The sequence below is a fragment of the Anser brachyrhynchus genome (genome assembly GCF_964034855.1).
Source record: "Anser brachyrhynchus genome assembly, chromosome: 4".
NCBI lineage: Eukaryota > Metazoa > Chordata > Aves > Anseriformes > Anatidae > Anser > Anser brachyrhynchus.
In genome coordinates, this window is record NC_137698.1 from 27314111 (window position 1) to 27338889 (window position 24779).

At 36.7% G+C, this 24779-nt stretch overlaps 1 protein-coding gene across 1 annotated transcript in view; it reads left to right on the top strand.

Moving 5' to 3' along the window:
* Positions 1 to 24779, top strand: part of NEK1 (NIMA related kinase 1) — a 44107-nt gene that overhangs the window by 12337 nt on the left and 6991 nt on the right. Inside the window, 21 exon segments of the mRNA XM_080589029.1 lie at positions 2406 to 2466; positions 2699 to 2758; positions 2912 to 2959; positions 3053 to 3072; positions 3074 to 3125; positions 6652 to 6824; positions 6907 to 7038; positions 10370 to 10472; positions 12070 to 12153; positions 12666 to 12749; positions 13989 to 14066; positions 15152 to 15247; positions 15789 to 15962; positions 16772 to 16837; positions 16928 to 17162; positions 18251 to 18403; positions 19508 to 19699; positions 20248 to 20362; positions 20576 to 20658; positions 21608 to 21825; positions 24311 to 24465. Coding sequence (XP_080445155.1) covers positions 2406 to 2466; positions 2699 to 2758; positions 2912 to 2959; positions 3053 to 3072; positions 3074 to 3125; positions 6652 to 6824; positions 6907 to 7038; positions 10370 to 10472; positions 12070 to 12153; positions 12666 to 12749; positions 13989 to 14066; positions 15152 to 15247; positions 15789 to 15962; positions 16772 to 16837; positions 16928 to 17162; positions 18251 to 18403; positions 19508 to 19699; positions 20248 to 20362; positions 20576 to 20658; positions 21608 to 21825; positions 24311 to 24465 — 2382 coding nt within the window.

Genomic DNA, 24779 nt, shown 5'->3' on the forward strand with positions numbered 1-24779 from the left:
TTCCTTTCCCTTCCTTCCTTCCTTCTCCTTCCCTTTCCTTCCTTTCCTTCCTTTCCTTCCTTTCCTTCCTTTCCTTCCTTTCCTTCCTTTCCTTCCTTTCCTTCCTTTCCTTCCTTTCCTTCCTTTCCTTCCGGTTTCCTTCCTTTCCTTCCTTTCCTTCCTTTCCTTCCTTTCCTTCCTTTCCTTCCTTTCCTTCTTTCCTTCCTTTCCTTCCTTTCCTTCCTTTCCTTCCCTTTCCTTCCTTTCCTTCCTTTCCTTCCTTTCCTTCCTTTCCTTCCTTTCCTTCCTTTCCTTCCTTTCCTTCCTTTCCTTCCTTTCCTTCCTTTCCTTCCTTTCCTTCCTTTCCTTCCTTTCCTTCCTTTCTCCTTCCTTTCCTTCCTTCCTTCTCCTTCCTTTCCTTCCTTTCCTTCCTTTCCTCCTTTCCTTCCTTTCCTTCCTTTCCTTCCTTTCCTTCCTTTCCTTCCTTTCCTTCCTTTCCTTCCTTTCCTTCCTTTCCTTCCTTTCCTTCCTTTCCTTCCTTTCCTTCCTTTCCTTCCTTTCCTTCCTTTCCTTCCTTTCCTTCCTTTCCTTCCTTTCCTTCCTTTCCTTCCTTTCCTTCCTTTCCTTCCTTTCCTTCCTTTTCCTTCCTTTCCTTCCTTTCCTTCCTTTCCTTCCTTTCCTTCCTTTCCTTCCTTTCCTTCCTTTCCTTCCTTTCCTTCCTTTCCTTCCTTCCTTCCTTTCCTTCCTTTCCTGTCCTTTCCTTCCTTTCCTTCCTTTCCTTCCTTTCCTTCCTTTCCTTCCTTTCCTTCCTTTCCTTCCTTTCCCTTTCCTTTCCTTCCTTTCCTTCCTTTCCTTCCTTTCCTTCCTTTCCTTCCTTTCCTTCCTTTCCTTCCTTTCCTTCCTTTCCTTCCTTTCCTTCCTTTCCTTCCTTTCCTTCCTTTCCTTCCTTTCCTTCCTTTCCTTCCTTTCCTTCCTTTCCTTCCTTTCCTTCCTTTCCTTCCTTTCCTTCCTTTCCTTCCTTTCCTTCTTTCCTTCCTTTCCCTTCCTTTCCTTCCTTTCCTTCCTTTCCTTCCTTTCCTTCCTTTCCTTCCTTTCCTTCCTTTCCTTCCTTTCCTTCCTTTCCTTCCTTCCTTCCTTTCCTTCCTTTCCTTCCTTTCCTTCCTTCTCCCCATGGCTCTTTGGAGAATATAATACTGAGATCTCTGTGAAATTTGATATTATATTTAGTAGATGGAAAGAAAATTAGCCCTGAGGTAGTTTTTCCTTAATCCTCCAATAACTGTTGAACCTCAGGGATAACTTCTGTCAGTTATCACACAAGCCTCATTTGCTCATCATGTGCAGTTTGAAAAAGAGAGCAAAAAGAAGGGAACACGTAAACGTGTGTGTCCTAATGAGACCACAAGTCTCTTTCTCTTTTAAAGCTTGGTTGTGAAATCAACTGCTGTTTTGCTGCTGTTTATAATCCGTTTCACCAGCTAACACTAAACCCACTTGCACAGAGACCCAAAGCCCTCACTGTGGCAGGATATGCAGACTGAGGAAGAATCCTCATGCTGTAAGAAGTAAAAAATGCTGCAATTTTAAGACATTATTTGTGTGGGTTGTATGTAGTGACAAGGGATAAGATGTAGGATAGAACTAATGGCTACAGTGTAATGTAAGTTTTCTTCTCTTTGCTGTTGTTTCAGGCTAGCCTCAGCTTGCAGTTCTCAACTGGATTTTTAATGGAACATGCAACAATCATCTCGCTTAGTGTTATTCTAAACTATTCTAAACTATTCTCGCTTAGTGTTATCTCTAAAGATTTCTGTTTTCTGAGATACTTGACTTTAAAGTACCAATCTGATGGGATTGTCAAAAGAAAATCCTATGAATCTATCTGTATTCTTTTACAGTCAGAGGGGGAAAAAAAAGCTTTGAGTAACACTCACTTTTTGAGTAGATTAGAGTAAGAAACATAGCTTATTTTGTATAGCGGACTTTTTACCAGATATTCAATTGTGGCTTCATTCCCCTCTTCCATGGATAACAAGAACTTAGGTAGAGTTACACAAGAGAAGTCACCTAAGGATAACCTAATAAATCTGTTCTCCAAGTAAAAAGAGAATCTTAAAATCGAGGACCCTCAAAGACTATGAAAAGATTATAATATGGAATGACATTGCCAGAGAAGAAAAATTAAGACAGATCTGAAATTACTACCTTCAGCTTTCAAGATGGAGCTCTTAGCAAAGGATGAGCAAGTACAATAGCCTTTACCTAAGATCTGAGCAGTGCTTTTCATTTACAACCTCCTCAGTAATGAATTATTTTAAACCCATTTTTGCACATACTGAATTGTGAATTTAATTTTTTTTCTTTGATTAGAATTTTTCTTTCAGACTGACATTTGCTATCTAATTTGAAGTTTCACCTTTATCTAGGGACTTTCCAACTCCCGTGAAGAAAATGAATCCAGGAGAAGAAAGGAGGAAAATGTTTGAGGTATCACAAAATCATCTGCTAATATTCAATCTAAGCAAAAGCTAGGTCCAGAGCAAGAATGACAAAATAAAACCTTCAAACCTTTCCTCCTTATATTTTTTTTCCAAACATCTAGACATGATTTTTATCTTCGTGGACATAAGTCAGCAATTGGAAGACTAACCAATCTTGACAGACACTTCACAGAATAATGGCTCGGTAATAAATACCAAATTATATGCTTGTTTTTCAGGAACCTTCAAAAAAGAAAAGGTTAGAATTGCCTGAAAAAGAAAAACGCCAGAGAGATCAGGTAGACAAGATACTTGAGGCACCCTTTTTTTTTTTTTTTTTTAACATCCATAGTAATTTCAGTGAAATGTGTTGTGTTTTGTTGCCTGTTGCCTAGGAATATGGAGTAGTTCAGTTTCCCAGTTACTAAATATGTTTAATCCTTACATTGCAGGTCAGTTTACTGAAGGCAGAGGAAATAAGAAGATTGGAGAAAGAAAGGGTAAAATGTGTTTAAAATGTGTTAAGAGTGAAGCTCAATTTTTCTTAAAGTGATTCCTTGAACTATGTTTTCCTTTATTGTTTTCTCCTTCAGATGGAACGAATAAACAGAGCAGGGACAAGGATGGAGGAATGTGCTTGGTTCAGGTGGAAGTGGTGATGTTAAGGTTGGCAGCAGATGCAGAAATGTGATGTAATGTGTTCCCCCCCACCTTGGTTATCTGGCATGGTCTTATCTTTTCAGAAAGATCTGCTCTTGGAGATCAACTCTTGGAGCTGTCCAGTATTAATCTACTGATAATTTAAGGCAGAGTGTATAACAGACTTTTTATTCCCTGGCTTTTTGGAGATCATGTGCAGTTTTCATTTTTAATACTTATTAAATTTCTGAATCTCCCCTCTTTCTGCCAGTAATGGTTTTCATGCACCACTTTCTTTTTTCCACTCCTGCTTTTGCTACTTCTCCTGCGCTAAATCTATGCATGACAGCTTCTTTCATATTCAAGTTTGTTCTTGAAATTTTTTGTTGAAATATTTTCCCAGGTTCTCATACCGCGATAATGGACATCTTTGCCAATATTAAAAATGTGCTTTTAAGCATTCATTTTTATTTACCAATGTAAATGACAATTACAATACCTATATTGATAAGTTGTCCATGATGGGAGAAGAAATTCCTGAGTAAATGTAATTTTTTCCTGAAAGCAGTTAACCCCTTAGCCATTCACTTCGTATGGAATTAAATTACATAATTTAATCTTAATCCTATGGCAGTTTCTATTTGCATAACTGTTCTGGGAAGTAGTATCATGAAAATACTTGAATATAAAAATCTGGGTCCTCTATTTTCATCAGACAGAGCCAGTGCAGAAAGTTCAGTATTGTTGTGGTGTAAATCTATTGAACAATATGAATTGGGTTAAAAACCAGCCATTTGTTTTGGTGTTAGGGAGTCCTGCAAAAATATTTAGCCTAAACAAATTCATCACAGTTTTCATAAACAAGCTCTGGCTAAGCACTGGGGTCAAAATGAGAAGAGGTTTTATTTTCTGCTCCTTGTACAACAAAATATGAAGACACCGAAAGTACGTGACCAGGTTTCATTAGCTACTTTTGATAACTATTCTTCAAAATAGGTATATTTTTTGGCCGTGTGTCACATATCGCATAACTTAGCTTAAATATAAAAGCAAATGTAAAAATACCAGACTTTCAAAACTACCATGTGTGGATTTAATGGGAAATCAAAAACCATTATCTGGTTCCCATGCCTTCATTCTCTCTCTCAGGATGATGCTGGCAAGCACCAATGCAGGGCTCCATACAACATCACAGTATCACAGATTTCTAGGTTGGAAGAGACCTCAAGATCATCGAGTCCAACCTCCGACCTAACACTAAGTACTCCACTAAACCATATCGCTAAGCTCTACATCTAAACGTCTTTTAAAGACCTCCAGGGGTGGTGACTCCACCACCTCCCTGGGCAGCCCGTTCCAATGCTTAATAACCCTTTCGGTAAAGAAGTACTTCCTAACATCCAACCTAAAACTCCCCTGTCGCAACTTTCGCCCATTCCCCCTCGTCCTGTCACCAGGCACGTGGGAGAACGGACCAACCCCCACCTCTCTACAGCCTCCTTTAAGGTAACTGTAGAGAGCGATAAGGTCGCCCCTGAGCCTCCAGACCCCTCACCAGCTTGGTCGCTTGGTCGCCCTTCTCTGGACTCGCTCGAGCACGTCCATGTCCTTCCTGTAGCGAGGGGCCCAATGATATAACATGATATATAAGCATTGGCATATTTGGATCAGAGCTCTATATGTTTCTGAAAACAATCATGCCTTTGATTGACTTCAAGAGTTTTATTGCAAGGGCCTTAGACATGGAAAGTACTCTCTGTTTTTTAGCTAAAACTGCATCACTAACTTTTCGTATTCACAGTAATGTAAGGAAATTGAGTTTCAGTGGCCGTGCATATTTTCACTAAGTGTCACTGTGTAAAATATCAGAGCAAACATCCTTCAAAATTGTTTGAAATTTGTTCTCTGGATTAGGTAGTTTTGTGCAGATCGTACTGCAGGCCACTAAGGTATCATCACTCAGATTTCCATGTACTGTTACAGTATTCTTGATGTAATTATCCTCTTCCTTTCTCCCCCATGAAAACTGCAGCCAGTGACTCCCTGTTAGTTTAGAGTAGCAGTGTTCAAGCATTCCAGTAATGCAGGCCACATAGTCTCTAAATGCACAGCAGGGTCTTGCAGTGCAGTATTTTCTCCTCCTGTCTTTTTTGGATTGGTTGCTGGTACCTGCTTCTGGGGTAAAATAGGGAAAGAGATGGCAAGGAGTAGACTCTGGGTTTGTGCTTCTAGCAGGGGCTGTAACCGTTCTGCAGATGGTTGATGAGCACCTGCTGCTAGCATTTGCTTAGAGATTGATCATACTATTTCTTTGGGTAGTCCTTTTGGAAACTGAGCTCTAGTAATTGTAGATGAAACCTTTAAGAGTGTCTAAGGTAAGGCTTTGCATTCTGTTTGTAGAATCAATTGTCTTGTATAATAAATTAATTTTACCCAGAAGAACAGTGTACCAGCATACTTATTTTAATGCCTAGATAAATCTTCCAGTTAGTACTCTTATCACATGGACTATTGATGTGCATTGAGCAATTGAAACTGAGAATGTGAGCCAAATTCCGATGTTAAATATAGGCTGTTCGAGAACTTCTGGGTGGACAACTGTAAGTCTGTCACATCTGCATTGTCGCATTCGAACGTACATGAAATACTTTGGACCACTCTGGAAAGAACATTCACCCTATTGTTAAAGCAGATTCCATAGGTTTGTTACCATGGGCTATTTGACCACTTTCCCCAGGTGTAAAGGGAACATCTTTATGCATGTGCTGACAACCTTAACCTTGTTTTGCCAATTTCACACTTTCTGCATCCATCCTTGGCTACTACTGTACACAGCTGCTTGCAACATTTTGTTTTTTATTATTATTTTCACACAAAGGCTCTCCAGGAATTCGAGTCTTTGAGAGTGACAGAGATCATTTTCACAAAGCTGTAACTTGTGGTACATGTTCCCCTGATCTGAACTTCAGTAGGGAAGCATCTCAGTTCTGGTGATGCAGCCAAGTTATAGATTGCTAAAAATGGGGATTCTCAGATAAATCTGGTGCTAACGTCACTCAGCAAATTTAGAAGTGTGCTTAACTGTTTCTAACTTCAATTTTAAAAGTTAATGTTTGGATAGAAATCACTCAGTAGTGCTTCAGTTAGTACTGTATCATTTTTAGCTTTTTGTGCTAAAACTTTGATTTTTGCTGTGTAGAACATCTGCTATCTCCAGTTACACTTCAATGGATTCCTCACCAATAACTTCCAGAATGTGTGACAGATGTCTCATGTATAATTACACTATTATCAAAAGGAGGTAAAATACTGTGTTATTTTGGAGTGCTAACTGAAAAACAAGTTTTTAATTTATCAGTCTTGTAGTGGTAAAGTGATGAAAAGGGATCGTAATTCCTTGGTTAAAATAGGGGAACACCAAGAATAAAACTAGGACCAGTTCAGAATTGTTGCAGAACATATTAATACTTTCATTCTGCCAGAGAGGTGAAAATTGGAAGGGCTTGTTAAAACCAGTGTTTGAGATGTCCACCCTACCTTTTCTGATTTTCAGGCACCATATTATGGCGGTGGAGGTGGTCTTGGTCCTTTTCCAGTGTCTTCCAGAGGACAATATGAGCATTATCATGCTATTTTTGACCAGATGCAAAAGGAGAACTTTAGAGTAGCTGAAGAGAGGGAAGCCAGATGGAGGGCAGAAGTACAAGGCCGAGAAGTTGTTGAGAGGTATGGCTACCTTCCACTAGAGGTTGCATGTGGTCTGCTTTAGATGAAAGTAATGAAAGTTACTGTACGTATTTATCTGCAGAGGAATTCCACCTGGAATACGTCCAGGAGTTCCTAAGGGGCCTGCAGGTCATCACCATTTACCTGATGCTGATGCAATTAGGAAAAAAATGAAAAGATCGAAGGAGGTGTCTAAACAAGCCAATGCAAACAGGTTGGACTGTGATAATCCATAAATCTGTCCCTACGTGTTAGATTTTTGTTCTGTCTTGTTCCATTTAGTAGCTGAACATGTCTCAAAATCCATTGGTACTGTGCTGTCTGTTTGTGTGTTGGTCCCTCACAGACCACAATTCTTTTAGAACCAATGGAAACCTTGGCTTTCCCAATAGGGGAAAAAAGGATTACTTACAACTGTAACTAAACTAGATTTAAGCCAAAACTCCTGGCTTAATGCAGTTACAGTCTAGCTAAAACAATAACCCTCCTTTGCTTTTTTCATAGTTCTGTTTTCTGTGTTACCTGCCAAGATGCTTCCTTGTTCTATCATCTCATTCTGACTGCCTTCTCTCCATCTCAGTGTTTAATTTTCCAACGTAGAAGAGTGTCTAGAAAGCTTTTAGCGCTCTTAGCTCCTGTTTATTGACCAGTGGAAAACTCACAGTAGCTTTCTTCGTCAAGAGATGTGAATGCTAGGTGTTACAACAGTATGTAACTTACAGTTACTGCAAAGAATAAGCACCACAGAATTATAAAGTGAGTGTGTTTTGTATATAAAAAAACATTGATTGTCTACCTATTTCAGGTAGATTGGCAACCTCTTTCAGTTAGTTTTTTCAAAACTGCATTGCCTTTCTTCAAATCTGTTAGTATTGTTTAAAGGACTGTTTCCACACTGAAGAGTGGTATATGGGGAAGTATATACTTAGAAGTTCAGTACTTCAGCATTACTCACTAATTTTCATAGATTTTTTTTTTATATCATGGATTATTTAAACTTCTACAGATCCAGAGATGTATCCCATGGGGGCAGAAATAAATGGTGTTAATGTGAAGAAAAGGAAGTGGCCAAAGAAAATGTTTGTTCTTCTAAAAGAATTTTATTCAGTTTTATGTTTCATATAGTATATGTTTTACCTTCTAGGTTTTTCTATTTTAAAATTTATGGCAATAGTATAGCACATTTAACACTGATGTTAAAATTTTGCAAGCTGCGAGGTACATGCTATTTCCTTTATAGTAATTTGGGCCATTGTGAGCTAACTGAAATTCTTCCTGATACAACCCAGGACTGGAAGGTGTATTTTCTCAACTGACATAGATGCGTCTTTCCAGCTTCCTCTGTTTATTCCCTACTCTTTGCATACAGTGCCATCATTGACAAATCTTGCCTAGGTTAGGGGTATTATTGTTTGCCTCACACATTCGACAATATTAGGTGGTACTTGGCTAGAGCCAGGTAAATTGTTTTAAATGTTTTTAAATTTGAGAGCAACTATATTAGAGGGCTGCAAATTACTAATAACCTGGAGATCCTGAAGAGAAATCAATTCAGTTTTTCTCAAATCCATGAATTCAGAAGCACTCGATGAACATAGTGTGCAGAAGTTTTAAAACAGATGGATATAATTTTCTTTTTCTGTCTATAAGATGGATTACCTTTAACCTTAAATTGAGCTGCTGTTCCTTAGCATTTAAAATGTGTTAAGTATTTGTACTTCATTAGCTAAAAGTAATTTTTTTTATCATAGCCTAGCAGTGTTTCTCTCTCACATGTTATTCTTTCAGCTAGAGATGAGATATAAAGACAGGTGTTCAAGATGTTTAACCAAAAGAAAAAGAATGTTAAGAATAACAACTTTCTTGAAGATAGGTAATTTAAAGTGTATGTTAAGAAAGTTGAGAAATCCTTGAGTTAAAGTCTTTTTGATTACACTAGCACAACTAAAGTGAAGCTAAGTACCCTCACCTTCAGCAATCTTTACAAATTGTCTCTTAGACAGCAACGCTGTCCAGAAGCAATCTGATTGAAGCGTTGTAACAATATGAGTCACTCAGCATTAGAGCAGGGAGAAATGGTATCACGTAAAATTTAGTTGAAATAAGTTTTTGCTATGTACTTGGTTTGAGACAAATAGTTTCTTTTGCTCAGAGAGCACCTCTCATACAGTACTGTAAGCTAAACTTTGTCGATATGACCTGTTTTGACAGATTTCTTTATCCACCAGTTGAGTTTATATGCAATGAACAGTTACAGTCAAAATCATATAGTGAGCCAAATACGTATATACAAAGATTATGAAGTGTTTCTTTCTTTACTGGTAACACTTCTGTGGACTGTCTTGACTTTTCAGAGCAGCTACAGCATTTGTCCTGTTGTATCAAAGTCATTTTACATCTCTCTTACTTCACGAATTATAGCATATGGAAATAGCATTTTATTTCCTAATTGCTGGGTGGTGGGGTGAGGAAGACTAGGTGCAAGCGGGTTTAGTTAGTGTGCTAATTCATTTAGGAATTACTAGGAATAGTTCCTGTATGGCAAAATTATTTTTTCTTTAACTGTTTCAGCCTGATGGGTTATTGCTATCAGCTTATTCCAATACCTTCCTGTCTGTTGCCGGACTCTCAACACTCTTCAATCAGATGAGGCTAGGGGTGCCTTGGAAAGGGGATTGACTCATCGTTCCACAATCTGTTACAATATCTAACATCATTCATCACCTTTTTCTGTTTTTTTTTTTTTCTTGTTTTGTTTTGTTTAGGTAGGGAGCTTTCCCCCCTTAGTCTATTTCCAACCAATTTTTCAGAAACTGTTTCCACTACAAAATGATCCTATGTATGTATTAGGAAACTTTGCCAGCTGCTCAGTTGCAATAAATTGATTTTAGCCTTGTTTACCCAAACAGGTCCCTGACCTGGGGTGAAAAATGTGAAAAAACATCTTGTTTTGGTTAATTCTGAGGTAGAAAAACTTCTTCAGAGTCCCTTTAAAAACAGACAAGCAAAAGTCCCGCTAAATCCCCACAAAACAGTTGCCAGAATACTGTTGGAATACCAGCACTGTGTCTGTTTATCTAAGTGGTAAGTGGTAGAAGCTCTTACTCCAAGCATAGGTCAGATTAAGGCTACTGGATGGCTCATGAGTAAAGTCTTCTTGCCCATCTCTAAAGGGAAGCCTCGAAGGAATCTGTCCTTTTTTTTAATGTTTTATTTTACAAATGATAATTAGTGAAAACAAGCTGAGATGTTTTCAGAACTAACTGCACTAAAATTGTGATTTGACATTCATTTTGTTTTGATGAGCAGGATATGGAAGAACAACACAGTGTTCTGGGAGGGCGTGTTTAATTGGACTTTTAATATAGTTGAACCTATTTTTTCTCCATTTTGTGGAAGTCTGACGTATTTCAGCTTATTAAAGGCGTTTTGTGAAGATACATTTTTCATAGTTAGTTTTTGTGTCCTAGCTTGAATATATGTATAGGTTTTGCAAGTTTTGTATTTCAGAGACTTTCAGCTTGCTATGTGTTGTAATTATTCAGGCAAAAAGGGTGGTTACCTGCAGAAAGAGCAAGGCAAGTGGAAGAATTCTGGCAACGAAAGAGGGAAGCCATGCAAAACAAAGCTCGAGCTGAAGGACACATGGTATGGAAAATCTGGTCTTCCTACTTATATTACTGCTTCAGAATGCTTTACAAATCAACAAAGGAAAAAAAATACATTTTTGTGCATGTCTAACTTGATATTGAGAACTTTAAAACATTACTTTCATATTTTTTCTGTTTATAGCTGTAAAGTTTTGATTAAAATTAAACTATGTATTTTTCAGTAGCCTGAACTTTAAATGAAGTGTGATTAAATTTTTAACTCAGCTACAGTAGTGTGTTGCTACAGTAGTGTGTTTTAGAAAAACATTCTGTTTATTAAGAAGATATTATAAAGACATCCATCTTAAGTCCATAGAGGTTAACTAATGGACAGTGTCACAAAATGCTGTTTGTTCTTTATGCTTGCAGTTCTAAATTCAGTATTCCTCTAGGAAATGTGTTTTGCTGTAACAACATCTTGTAAGTGATTCCTTTATATTAGGATGTTATTATTTCTGAAAAAGTGAATATGGAGAATAATATACCTTTCTCTTTTTTATGGCTTAACATTCAAGCCAAAACTGGAATTCATGGAATCCTCATGAATGTATGCTATTTCTTACCTGTGAGAATGGTTCTTTTAATTTATTCTCTCATCCCCCAGTGACTAAACAACAGAAGTTTAGAAATACCCTCTTTTCTTGAATTACTGATTTTTCAGCTCAATCTGAAAGAGTATTTAGCGAAAATTTTTGTATTCAGTGCTTCCTGTCAAGAATTTAACTGGAGTATTGATTTACAGGTGGTTCTCTGTACTCAAGCTTGAGAAAGCTAAAGCCACGGTGTTTTACAAGGCACAAACAAGGTCCATGTAACAACACATAATAAATGCAGTAAACATACATCTAATTTACAAATCAAGATATTTTTAATAAGTTCAGCAGGAGCTTACAGTATATCATGAAAAAAATAATAATTTAAATATGATTTTAAACCAAGCAGAAAACTTTAATTTAAATGATTCTTGTACTGTCCTGAAATGGACTCCTGTTTTCCATTCCTTTGAGGTTGAATCCTTTTGTTTACAGTTAGGACTCCGAATACATCACACTAATCTAGATTATAAACTGTATATCCATATGTATTAGCAATGTAAGACAGCTTGTTAAGTTTAGAAAGGAAAATGTAATAAGCTTATACAAATATGTTACAAGATTTATGAGTTTGCTACTTATAGTATGTTTAAAAAATTATGATAGATAAATGCTTACTCTACATATGATGATTCCACTTCTATCTTAGGCTTGACTTGACAATGGCAGAAATGCCAGCTGTGTGCCACAATTCGTATTTAATCCAGATGTACAAAAACTGCTGTCTGTCAGAATTTATGCTTCTAACGTAGCAGGAGAAGACCAGAATTGTAGGGAGAAAACTGCTGTAATATTAAAGGTCTAGCCTCTTCCTGGCTATGCAGGATTTTCAGTTATTACTGTCATTTGTTTCTTATAAGTCAAAGGGAGTTATCAGTTAATTTCAGAACAACTGCAGATCATTGGTGGATTTGCTTTCTTATAAATGAACATTTACTGGATAAAGCAGATAATTTTACTGCCCCAGCCATTTTAAATTTTATACCATTAAATGGCAAACAGGGTACACTGCAAAACGTGGCAGATATCTATGGAGGCAGGCCCATTTCTGCAAGAGGAAGGAAATCCAGAAACAAGGAAGAAGAGGTATGCTTGTCGCATGTTTGCCACTTCCATCACACAAACAGCACTATTTTGACCTTGACTGTGCCTCGTTTCCCTGCATGGTTCATTTGTGTAACAAAATGAAGACTTTATAAGTTCCTAAGAAATACATTTTTTTTTTCTGGAATCTGGGTGTGTAATTTTTTTTTTTTAATAATCATAAAATAATTGTTGTCTACAGCAGTTTGCCTAGGAAAGGTTCTTGAACATGCACGCATACCTATAGGGTGTAACCGTGTTGTAACAGATGCAACCATTCCTGGTCCTTGATTGTATCAAGTGTAATGGTAGCTTAATACTGAGGAACATAAGTTTCAGTTTTCTTTAATTTTATTGGATGAGAATTCTTCTGGAAATTATGAAGTGCTAATACAGTGACAGTGTTTTTTTCCCCTCATTTCGTTTTGCTTTTTGTGGAATCTTAGGTATTACAAACGAAGCATACTGCAGATAGTTTCATTATAATTGAAACTTATTTCCGTTCCTTACTTTAGGAATATTTGGCAAGATTAAGACAGATCCGGCTACAAAACTTCAATGAACGTCAACAGATTAAAGCAAAACTTCGTGGAGAGAAGGTCAGTTTGAAAAATAAATACTTCAGGAAGTTGGCTGTGGGATCATATTATTTTATCCCTGCAGAAATATTTTTATGATAAGCAATTTTACATGTAAATATATATATATATATACACATCTATTAACACATTTCATTCTGTTCCACGGTTAGTGTACCTGTATCTGTTCTTACAGAATTTATGAAATTTGTTGGATATTTCACTTAGAGGTGCAGCTTCAGTACATGTTACCTAATAACCTGTTAAAAAGTGGGACAACATAAAATTACATCTGAATTTGATCCACAAATCTCTCGTTAAGCACTAGCATGTTTATACTTTGTTGTGGTTTTGCCTCGGCAGGCAGCTAGGCAGCTAACCACCACACAGATGCTCGCCCTCTCTCCCCAGGGGGTTGAGGAGAGAATCAGAGGTAAAACTGCAAGAACTCACAGGTTGAGATAAGGACAATTTACTAGGTAAAGCAAAAGTCGTGTGAGCAAGCAAAGCAAGGAATTCATTTGGTGCTTCCCACCGGCAGGCAGGGTGTTCAACCACTCCCAGGAAAGCAGGGTTCATCACATGCAATGATTTCTGGGGGAGACAAACGGCGTCGCTCCCAACGTCCCCCTTCCTCCTCCTCAGCCCCGGCTGTCACCGCTGAGCGTGAGGCCGGGCGGTGTGGGACATCCCTTTGGGCAGCCTGGGCCAGCTGTCCTGGCTGGGTCCCCTCCAGCTCCTGGGGCAACCTCAGCCCCCTTGCTGGCAGGGCAGCGCGAGGAGCTGGGGAGGCCTAGCTTCTGGGTGAGCACTGCTCTGCAACAGAACACAGATGTATTATCAATGCTATTTTCATCAAAAATCCAAAACACAGCATTGTGTCAGCCTCTACGAAGAAAATTAACTCTATCCCAGCCAAACCCATAACAGCGTATTTGCTTTTAGCTATAGGAACTTCTCTAGAATTGACTTTTTGACAATGCTCACGCAGAATATGTATGAATCAATGAAAAGTACCAGAATATTTTTCTGAAGTTTTTTTCTCTCCAGTGATATAATAAAAATAACAATAATAATCACTAGTCTCAAAAATGAAGTTTCATCCAAGTAGGTACTATATTCAAGTGAGGAATTAACATAGTAAAATTATGGCTTGTGTTAGTCAGACAGTCAGTCTAAATGATCCCAGTAGTCACTTCTATCACTCAGCTTTTAAGTACATGCATTGATGATAATTCTTTGAGGACTCGTGCTTTGCAGAATGAAGCTGGCAGTTCTGATGCACAAGAATCAAGCGAGGAAGCAGAACTGAAACGCAAAAAGATAGAAGCACAGAAGGTAATTGTGGGAAGGGAGGAAATGGAACTCCTTGTTTTAAAATTTGCTTATCTCATGAAGTTTCTTGCATTTCATTTTGCTATTAATAATCTGTTTATGCATCCACTCATAGAGGTTTTTGTCTCTGATAAGTCATACATACTGTATTGAGGTAACAACTCTTTTCAACTGATTTATCTCAGCAATTTCAAAATATGTTGTAATGTAGCATAGCAGGCAAAAATTTTCCCATCCATGCCTTTGAGGTTTCTCTCTAGATTAGCTTTAGTCCTCAAGGCAATTTGGTATAACTGAGATGGCATTTTGATACAGAAACGGAAAGGTAAATGTACCTTGAATAACAACAACTAGTTAGAAGAATAAAGGAAGCCAAAACTCCTCACTTGTGCTGACAGAGGCCACATGTAGGCTGTAAGGTGGGCTATTATATAACCCTGTGATAAATTGCATTTAGTTCAGAGTTTTACATCGGTTGTAATTCATAGGAATCCAGTTTTTTATTAGAGCTTTATTCTTTGTATTTTTCTAATAATAATATATACTATACTATACTTATATCAAGTATATGGGTATACATACTCTATCTGTTCATTTTTTCCTTTCATCTTCAAAGAGCAATGTAAAAACAAGCTGACCTTATGCCTAACCTTAGAACTAGGGGTGAAACAGCAATGGAAGCTTTTTGTGTTTGTTGAACAAATGTAGAAAGTTTAAGCTGAATATTTAATAGTTTATGATTAATGAATTTTGCTTCAAAACTTTTTTTTGTTTAGAAAATACTCTAATTTTAAATTACTTCTATCACAATTAATATATACACTAAAAAAATAATCATGCCAATCAAGAATTGTAAGTATATTTTGAGGAGTTGTTACCATTTTAAATATTGACGAACAGTTATTGTACTTGTGTGGTGATTTTGAGTATCAGTGGAGACCTTCCTTCGCAGTCTATAAAGCAGTAAGTGAGAGAAAGCGAGATGAAGTGATCCAACAATGTTTCTTTTTAAGATGTTCCACAGAATGGTGTACTAATGTTTTTTGTGGTTCAAGCTGGTCTTTTTTTTGCTTGTTTCTTTATTACAGGCCCAAGCAAATGCTCGAGCTGCAGTTCTAAAAGAACAGTTAGAGCAAAAAAGAAAGGAAGCATACGAAAGAGAGAAAAGAGCTTGGGAAGAACATGTAAGAAAACCTATTATACAGTCAACATATGTAGTACTGTGTATTTGTATGACTAAAATCTTACACTGTGATTCTCAAGCTTAGATAATGTGTCTTCTGAAACTGGAGAGAGCATCTGCCAGTCAGAATTCCCTCACTAAAAGCCTGATCTTAAGTATACTTGAATAAAAATTTGGTTCAAGAACTTAAGAACAGCAAACCTAAGAATCATTAGGATAAGTATTTTATTAGCATAAGTATTTTATTAATGGTCTGCAACTTACCAAATTGTACATAATCTTCTTTTGCTTACGTGTGCTGTGGAGTGACAAGTCCCACTAGTGATATCTCTCTGCTAAAAAAAAAAAAAAAGTGGGATGTTGTGAAGCTGATAAATGGGAAATAGTTCATATATGTAGTTGACAGTTTAGTATGAAAATGTGTGACATGATTTTTTCTAAGATTTACCTGAGCATATTTGATCATACTGTGTTTTATGTGCAGTCTTAGATTTATTGTTTTATCTTTCTTTTTATTTTTTTATTGAATCTGTATTATACAGCTGATAGCAAAAGGAGTAAAGAGTCCTAACGTGCCTTTTCATGTGGGAGCTACAGGACACAGTCCTGTGCATGGAGTACAAGAGCCTGGAGCATCTCTTCCTAAGCAACAGCTTCCAATTAAGCCCAGTACACCAGTCATTTCCATGACTTCTGCTTTGAAGGAAGTGGGTGTGGTAGGTACTTCTGCTAAAAGTTAACTTTTTTACCTGAAATTTAAAAAAAAAATAGATATACTGATTTGGAGAAGAATTTTTAGAAGAATGTGCAGATAAGGTAAATGAAAATGCTTAAGGTTATTAGTTGCTGGTAGGTCTTACACAATAGTTCAAATTGCTTTAGTCCTGTAATTGAGACAGATCAAGAACAATGCAGAATGTTTCTCTGAAAAATGCTCTGTGTAATGCAATATTTGCCTTTTTTTTTTTTTTAACTGTAGTTGTGCATCTGCCTATTGTCAGTCAACTTGATCTGGGCAGGTTTTCTTTGTGTTTTTGGATACTAAACAGATAATGTTTTCTTATTCTTTACTGAACTGACATTATATACGCTGTAATTGTTGAAGTTTTCTTCTCACTTCTGCTTTTCTTTACAGGTTCTCTTAGACTCTGTCCTTGCCACTTTTCTGTTCTCTTACAGAATTACTCATTTCTAGCATTGGAAGTGGTTGCCATTTTGCTGCACATGTCACATCTAGCTTCATCTCTGCCTGTTTTGTGCTATGGATTTCCCTTGCCTGCTTAAACTGAGACTGGTTCATTTGCTCACCCATTTCAGATAGCAAATAGGTCACACAGACACTGTCCTTGAAATTCAGTCTTTGTGAAACCCCACAAAAACCGAAGTATTGTCCATTCTGTCTTAATCTATCTACAGTTGTCAATGAAAGGGTGTTAGGGGTGACTTTTCGCTATTATTTCTATTCTTGAGATTATTTTTTCTGACACATTCTTCTACACTGTATTTCATGCTTCTTTCTCTAAAGGATGAAAATGTAACTGCTATCCAGGAAGCTGAAGAGGAAACAAAAAAGCCAGATCTTGCAGTGCAAGTATGTCAAATTGTGTTCGGTTTAATTTAATTTTCTTTTCCTTTTTAAGGAAGGTACTATTTAAGTGATACATGTTGATCCTTATTTCAGAATAAACGGCAAATACTGAAAAGATTGAATCAAAATCTTAAAGCTCAAGAAGATGACAAAGGAAGAAAAGAAAATAAAAATTTCTCTGAATCAGATGGGTCTGAAGATGGTAAGGAACAGCAAGAAGATGTCCATCCACTTGTAGGAGATCGCAAAAAATGGGAATCAAAGGCATCTGAATTGGTAGTTCCTCTAGCACAGTTATCGTTGGAAGACTCTCTCTCTGGAACAGACCGTAAGCACTCATTTGTCGCCATGACATTAGTAAATCAGTAGTGTCTGCTTTTATAAAGCAAGTACTCTTTTTTTTTGTTATTGCTTGTGTGTCATGTGTGTCATTTGCTTCTAAAACAGGTGGTTACGTATTGCCTTGCATAAGGAGTAAGGCACAGGCTTAGTAGTTAAATGACCTGCCGATGATATAAAAAACTGTAATTTCAACAAACAGTTAATTAAATGCACGCTTTTCTTCAAGTTGTCTTTGTAAATGTCTTTTAAATAGGTGTTAATCTAACAGAAAGGATAAAAACATTTAAAATATATGCAAGTTTCTTATTCAATTTACAAATCCTTTTATGTTTTCAGTAGAACAATAAAAACTGAGGGTTGTTCTTTTGATCAAGCCTGTCTTTCAGATTTTCTATCTGTTTTCTCTGATATTTCAGGTGGAAGACCTTTTTCTTAGTTTCAGTGTGTCTTAGTGAGGCTGTTTCACAGCGTAGAAATAAATGATCACTGAAAGACTTGCTTCATAGCACAGTAGTTTTACATGGTTAGGGTGTTCGAAGATCAGGAAACTTCATTTTTTTGTTCTACTTCTTTGTTGCCACTTTTTATTCTCTGTTCTCCTCAGGAGAAATAACAGAAACAAATGACAAAACAGAGCAGGAGAAGGCTTTCTAGTTTCTCTTCCATATGGGCAAGTTGGTAGAAGTACAGGCGTAGAAGTACAGTTTTTATCATGCCAGTTTTTAAAAATTTCTCAGACAGTTTTTCTTCTGGAGTACCTGAATTGTTGAAAAGACCTCCTGTTTTTCCTCTTAAGTTGAAGGTGACAATTGTCGTTTAATAACTTCTGTTACTAAAATGAATTGTCAGAACAGAAACTCTAGACTTTTAACCACAGTCTTTAGGCCCTATAACTTGGGGAGAGGTGGCATAAGACTGGCTTTGTTGTTTTTAGCTTTGTGGAGGTTGTTTGTCTATAGAAAGTATAGGCAATTATAGTATATTTATATATAACTACTATAATATAAGTAAAGTATTTTGTCATGTTGAAAATGAACAAAAGTTTCTAACATGTTTTTGTTTGTGTCCTGACAGGGCAAACTATGGGGGAAGTAATTAAGCTAGATTTTGGTGAACCCCACAGGAAAGTCTGGGGCAAAAGTCCTACTGATTCAGTCCTGAAAATTCTAGGAGAAGCAGAGTTGCAGCTGCAAACTGAATTACTGGAAGAACTAGATATAACAAATGGTAAGCATGGACAGTAACTATATGCGCTGCAAATGTAGGAAGCGCCAGCTTGCCAGTTTGTCTAGTGAGAATAATTTCGAAGTGATTGAAGCATATTCTGTCCTTACCCTTTCTTTCTTCTGTGTGTTGCCTCAGTTCTGAATGTTTCTAAATGTTCCAAATGTCAGCACAGGCTCAATACCAAAAGATGCCAAAATATTTCAAACACACTCGAGTAATAAGAAATTAAGATGGATGTGCTGAAAGGGGGAAGGATCTTCATTTTGCTGAAATGTCTTGGACTTTGCTTGTTAATATTAACAGTCTTTTTAAAGGGATGTTGTCAACTGAATATTGAATTACATAGCTCCCGTAGCTTTCTTGTTAGCATGTGACTTAGCATACTAGTGGAATTTCCTTCTGGACAAGTACTTTTTGTCCTTAATGCAAATTATGTTGCTTCTTTATCTTTATTGTATTTCTGGTGAACAACTTTCATACCTGTTCTTTTGCTATTGCCCTTTTTGTCTATTCTCCTTTCTCTTTTCTTTTTGCTTTATAAGTGCTAGATGCAAGAAGCTTTTACAGCTTTAGTATATTTTTGCCTTTGTCAAGACAAAATACTAGTTTCTTTTATTAGAAATGGATGGTGGTACTTCTCTAAAGAAATTTAAGGCTCAGTTATATTTGTTACATATGTATTGATAATATTTACAGCTGTTAGCCAAACCCATAGGCTATTGTACCTTTTCATCTCATGATTTAAACCAGTAAAACCATTGATAAAGTAATAACAACCATTGTATACCTTGCCAACTTTCATTAAAATTTAGTTTAAACTTGAAAATACAAGAGAACAGTACAATTTCATATTTATTCCAATAAATATAAAAGTAATAATTATAAAGTAGCAAGTACACCTGCTGTTATGGGGGGGGGAGAATTCTGTTTTTAATATTTCTGTCTTCCTTGTTCCTTCTTCATAATAAATGCATGCAAACTTTTCTACTGTGTAGATGTTACGTTTTAAAACCCAAGATTCTCAACTTACCTTGTAGTCACGTTTTAGTTTATTATTGAATTGTGTCAAAGCACTGTTTAAACAACAGACTAATTTTGTTTTAGATACTGCAGAAGTTGTTGAAGGAGATCATCACTCCTTAATTGTAAAACAGGATAAGGAAGAGAAAGCTTTTCCTACCGTTGGAGCTCAGTCTTCAGTGCCAGTTGGTATCTCACAGAACGAAGTGACTATACCAGAAGAATCTCAAAGAGCTGGAGCTACCCAGATGCAGAGCAAACCTATTATGCTGGATGGTAAGTCATTTAATTAGCAATTCTAATGACAATCTGTTTTCCAATTCAATGAGGAAAGTATACTGTAGACTTGTATATCCTCCCATAGGCAAAGTTCAATTTGTTATAATACCTTTTAGGTAGGACCAGGTATTTTCTATGCCTGCATAGTAATTTGATTCACCGACATATTTTGTTAACGTCCAAAAACTTACATGCTTCTAGAGAACTGTCTGAAGAAGTGGAATTCTAAAGAGCTTCAATTCCTTTTTGTTTCTGCACACCAGTTGTGCTGAGATCTTTTCCCCTGTATGATACCAGCACCCTGATGACTTACGGGGGAAAGTTGCTGAGATTTTTAGAAGACAGTTCCTTGGAGCTTGAAGATAGTCTTCTTGTATCAGAGCCAAACTTAAGTTCTGGAGCTACAAAATTTCAGTTGTTTCCGCAAAATGCAGAAAGATTTAACATCAAGGATTTTAATGTAATCTTAAAACATATAGTCTCTCCTGTCTTTTTGTTTGTTTGGGGTTCATTTTTAATGAGGTGTATGACTTCATTAATTTTAGAGCCTGATGATCTGGAAGCAGAGATGTTGGAAGAAACAGAAGAAAATAAAAAGCAACAGAGCAAGGAATTTCCCATTACTGTTAATGAAGTGTGGGTAAAAGAAAAAGAGGATAAGTAAGTTATTCTTTTGATCCCTCTCTCTTGAGTTCAAACAACTAATTTTAACTGAGGAGGATTTAGATACTTCAGTTACAATGTTGAGCTTAGCTAAAGCTTCATTGCTTGCCTACCATGTTAGTTTTACTGCTCTTGGTGGGTGAGGATCTTGTCAGTAGACTAATGACTACTTTAAATGGTGTTTTCCCTGGGTGTGGTATTTTATAATAGGGCACAACATGACAGAAGAAATGAGGCAGATTCTGAGAAAGTAGCACTTGACAAGATGCAACCACAAAAAGAAGCTCCAGAAGGTCAGTCAAAATCTTTTTGTAACTGGTGGTACAGAGCACTGGAGCCATCCCTTCTCACTTCTTCACTAACCCTAAAAGAGCAGGTTTTCTATTTTCATTTTCTTTTTCGGTTCGTACTTCTATAAGGCAGATTTCTGATGGATTAGGAAGATGAATTATGTGTGTTATATTTGCCACTTTGGAAGAAAATATGTAGCAACAAAGCTACATTATGTATACACAGGGAAATAGCCCACGCTTTGATACTTACAAGTGAATATCAGGTTTCTGACTGTTATGACCTTTTATAATGACTATTTAAAGTGTTATGAAATCTGGTAAAGTGCTGCTTTGTTTATAGACATACCTAATGTTGAAATGCAGCTTGGATATTAAAAAGATATTTTGAACAAGTGTTAGTGATGATTTTTTATCTTTATTGCATAGAATTGCTTCCTCTTAGAGGTCCTTAAACTAATTCCAGGAGATCTACATATTTTTATAGTAGAATAGAAAATATATCTGCAATACTTTGAATTATCATTGGTTATACTATTCCATCTATTTACTGGTGCATTAAGCAAACTGTACATTTTTTTCCAGTGTCAGAGCACATTATATTGGGATAATTTTGAAGAAATCTAGTATAAGGGAAGAAGCAACAGATGATAATGGATGAAGCCATAATTTCAGGCACAGATTGGATAATGATAAACAAGAAGGCATGAGAATAGACAATAGCTGAGGGATGTATATTCTCAATGATAAATGGGAGAATGTCACATTATGATGCATTTACTAAAATAATCTAAACAGATTTTCATACTCTTAGAGTGTGATCTATTTTCTCCTTCAAATGTGCAACAGAAATTAGTTTTTCTCAGTTTAGTTACTTTTTGCTTAAGAGCTTGTGGTTTTAAATCAATTTGTGTAAATTAAATTTGTATTCGATTTTTGTGTACCACATCAGAAACTTGTTCCAGTGACTCACTGCAGCCTGAACCATTATTCCAGAGGGTAATGCAGTCCCCAGCTGTACCAACAGCCTCACCGGTTCTGTCAGCTCAGTCTTCACAGGAAGAGCCTTTTGTGCCTTGTTCACATTCCGTATCACCAGCAAAAAATAAAGGCAAAAGTTCATTGTTGATTGGACTTTCTACAGGGCTGTTTGATGCAAACAACCCAAAGGCAAGTTAAAAAAAAAGAATACCTTTATTTCTATAGTAACGTTTGCTTTTCTGATTTTCTTATTGAGGCTTCACGAGGCTAGAGCAGATGGCATAACAGTTTAAGCAGATGTTTGTATTTGTCTAATCACATCTGCCATGCAATATGACTGCATTGTGCTCATTATATGAGCCAGACTCACATAGCATTGTGAGTCTCTGGTTTCACTCTTCAGAATTCTTTGTCCAAAGTGGTTATGGAGGAATGCCACCACTTTTCTAATACAACTGAGACAGTTCTTGAGGAAAATTGCTAACCTATGCCTTCTTTATCCCTTTTGCACAATTTTGCAAACTTAGTACTACTTTGCCATCGTATACGTAAGTGCTGAACAGAGCAGCAAAGGTATTTCATCATTGCTGGCAACAGGGTTACGCAGTTTGTAAAATGAGCATTGGGTGGTGGAATGTGGTTATGAAATGAATTAAAAATATTTTAATAATAGTTGTGGAACTACTAGATGAAACAGACTTCCAGGACTATGCGCAATACTTGCCAAGGTTCTGAAGTGCAAAGTGTGAAATAGAAGAGGTGCTTTTTGCAGAAACATGGGTGACAGTTCTCTGGAAATTTCCACACCTGCATTGTATTCAGTCAATACAAAGTAAAGGATCTTCCTGTTGTTGGAATGCCTGATAAATAAGAGCGCTGCTTTTGACTCACATTATTGTGAGTGCATGAACAGAAGTTCCACTACTTGATTAATCAAATATTGAAAAACACCTATTTGCTGATGAATTTCTGGGAATCATATCAGGGACAGCGGTATTTGCATCTTTAGAAAAATAAAGTTTCTTGACAAGCTACAAAGAGGTGATTTTCACAGATTTATATATTCACATAAATGGGTTTATGAATCTTACTGTGATTCCTCAAGAGTTAGTCTGTCATTAAAATCCCTAGCTTATGAAGCAGGGTATCTGGCAGTTAGATGATACAGAAAAGTTAACTTCTCATTAGGTGCAGAACGAACAGTCTTTGTACCCTTATCAAACTTAGAGAGTAGTGGATAAGCTTTATAATGAAGCTTTTCAGTGTATCATTATGACCCATCTCAGTGTGTCATGTTGCTGCATATTTGGCATGTGTTTTGGCCATAAGTGTCAGAATTGTTAATGTAGTACCAGATGAGCTCTACATAATAGCAGAGAATTTGGAGAAAAGCAGCAGATATTTTTCTATTATTGCTGCAGTAGACTTGCTGAAAACAAAATAGAGCAATAAATTCCTTTTTCTCATTTGACTGCAACAAGGGGAAGTTCAGAACTTCTTTGCGATGACTGTAAATGTAACTTTTAGGAATTCCCCAACTATACCCCTGCTGCAGGTCATCCTCAGATGCTAATAAAACCTTTAGCAGGGTGCAGGGCAGATAGCATGCAGGCCTGTCTACAGCTAGGACACTAACTCTAACAGGGGTAGGTTAATAGGAAAAGAGGCATTTTCAGAACACCTGGAAGCTTTCAAACGATGGGGCAAATTCAGTCTTCTAATTGTTCCTTCCCTTTGGCAGCTGTGGTCAAAAAGAGTGGTAACTGTTGTGATGTCAATAATATTCTGGCACGTGCTGACAGAGGTTTGATATTAGAGCATCTGTATTACTACACTGAGTAGGTATAAATTGCAGCAGAGAACAGTTCTGAGGAAGTAATTCAGGGCTTTTTACTAGCAGCAAATACTGAACGTGGATGTATTCAGAGCTATGTTGAAGGAAGGTAATGTTTATTGGCAAAACTTCTTAGTGCAGATTAGATCTAGGTTCTTATTACAGTGGTGAATGTTTAGTATTCTTTTGGGGTTCTTAGACTTCTTAAGAGAGATGGGTAGATCAATGAGCAAACAAGGTGTCTTTGTTTCAATGTTGCTTTGAACATATTTCCCCTGCAACAAATTAGTGTTTTAAGCTTGCTTCTAATACTATGGAACTGCCCTGAAATATGCCACAAAGAAAACTGTTTTCAGTGACCAACCTTGAGAAATATCAGCTGTAATTTTAAAAAATACTCCTTTTGTCAGCTACTCACAATGGTTCTAAGCAGTGTTTTAAGTGATTGCTTACCACGTATGTATGTTAATTGCATATATATTATCTACTACAAGGTTCCTTTTCTTTAAACAGTCTTCAAGATAATGAAAAAATCTGCAGAAAAACAGAATCTATATGTCAGTTTATGTTCCTTAAACTTTTCAGTCACTGTAACCTGTAAAGGTAGAAGGAATAATTTCCATTTAGCTGACAGGCAAAATTCAAGATGTCAAGCTTTCAGTACGTACAAGCATCTGTGCTGGACACATCTTTATTTTTAAATTGACTCTGATTTTTCATCCTTTTTCATTTCAGATTTTAAAGCAACTTGTAACCTCAGACTGGTTTTTTTGTTTGTTTGGTTTGGTTTTTTGTTTGTTTTATTGTAACTAAACATGATGCTTTCTTTTACCTTTGCAGATGTTGAGAACGTGTTCGCTTCCGGATCTTTACAAACTGTACAGAACGTTAGTTGATGTTCCCAGTGTAGCAGATGTACAGCATCAACATAATCTCGAAATAGATGATACAGAAGATGAACAAGCCAAAGAAGGACCCTCTGATTCTGAGGATAAGTGAGTATAATATGATTATCAAGTATTTCAAGAAGCACCTTATATCAAGAATATTTTTGGTTAGACATCATTATACACTGTACGCCAGAATGGAATTTTAAGACAAATCTTAAAAATCCTGTATTGCAAGTTTGTTTTGAATCACCATTCACTCTCAGTTTTGTTCAGAGAACTGTGAAGCTAATGGTATGTCCTGTTTATTCTTGTTTTTCCTGCTTCTTCTTGTATTCCCCTGAAAATGATCAAAGCTGATGGTCACCACTCTTACAGAAATCATAATTTCTTTAATATATCCTTTATTTTTATGTTCTGGG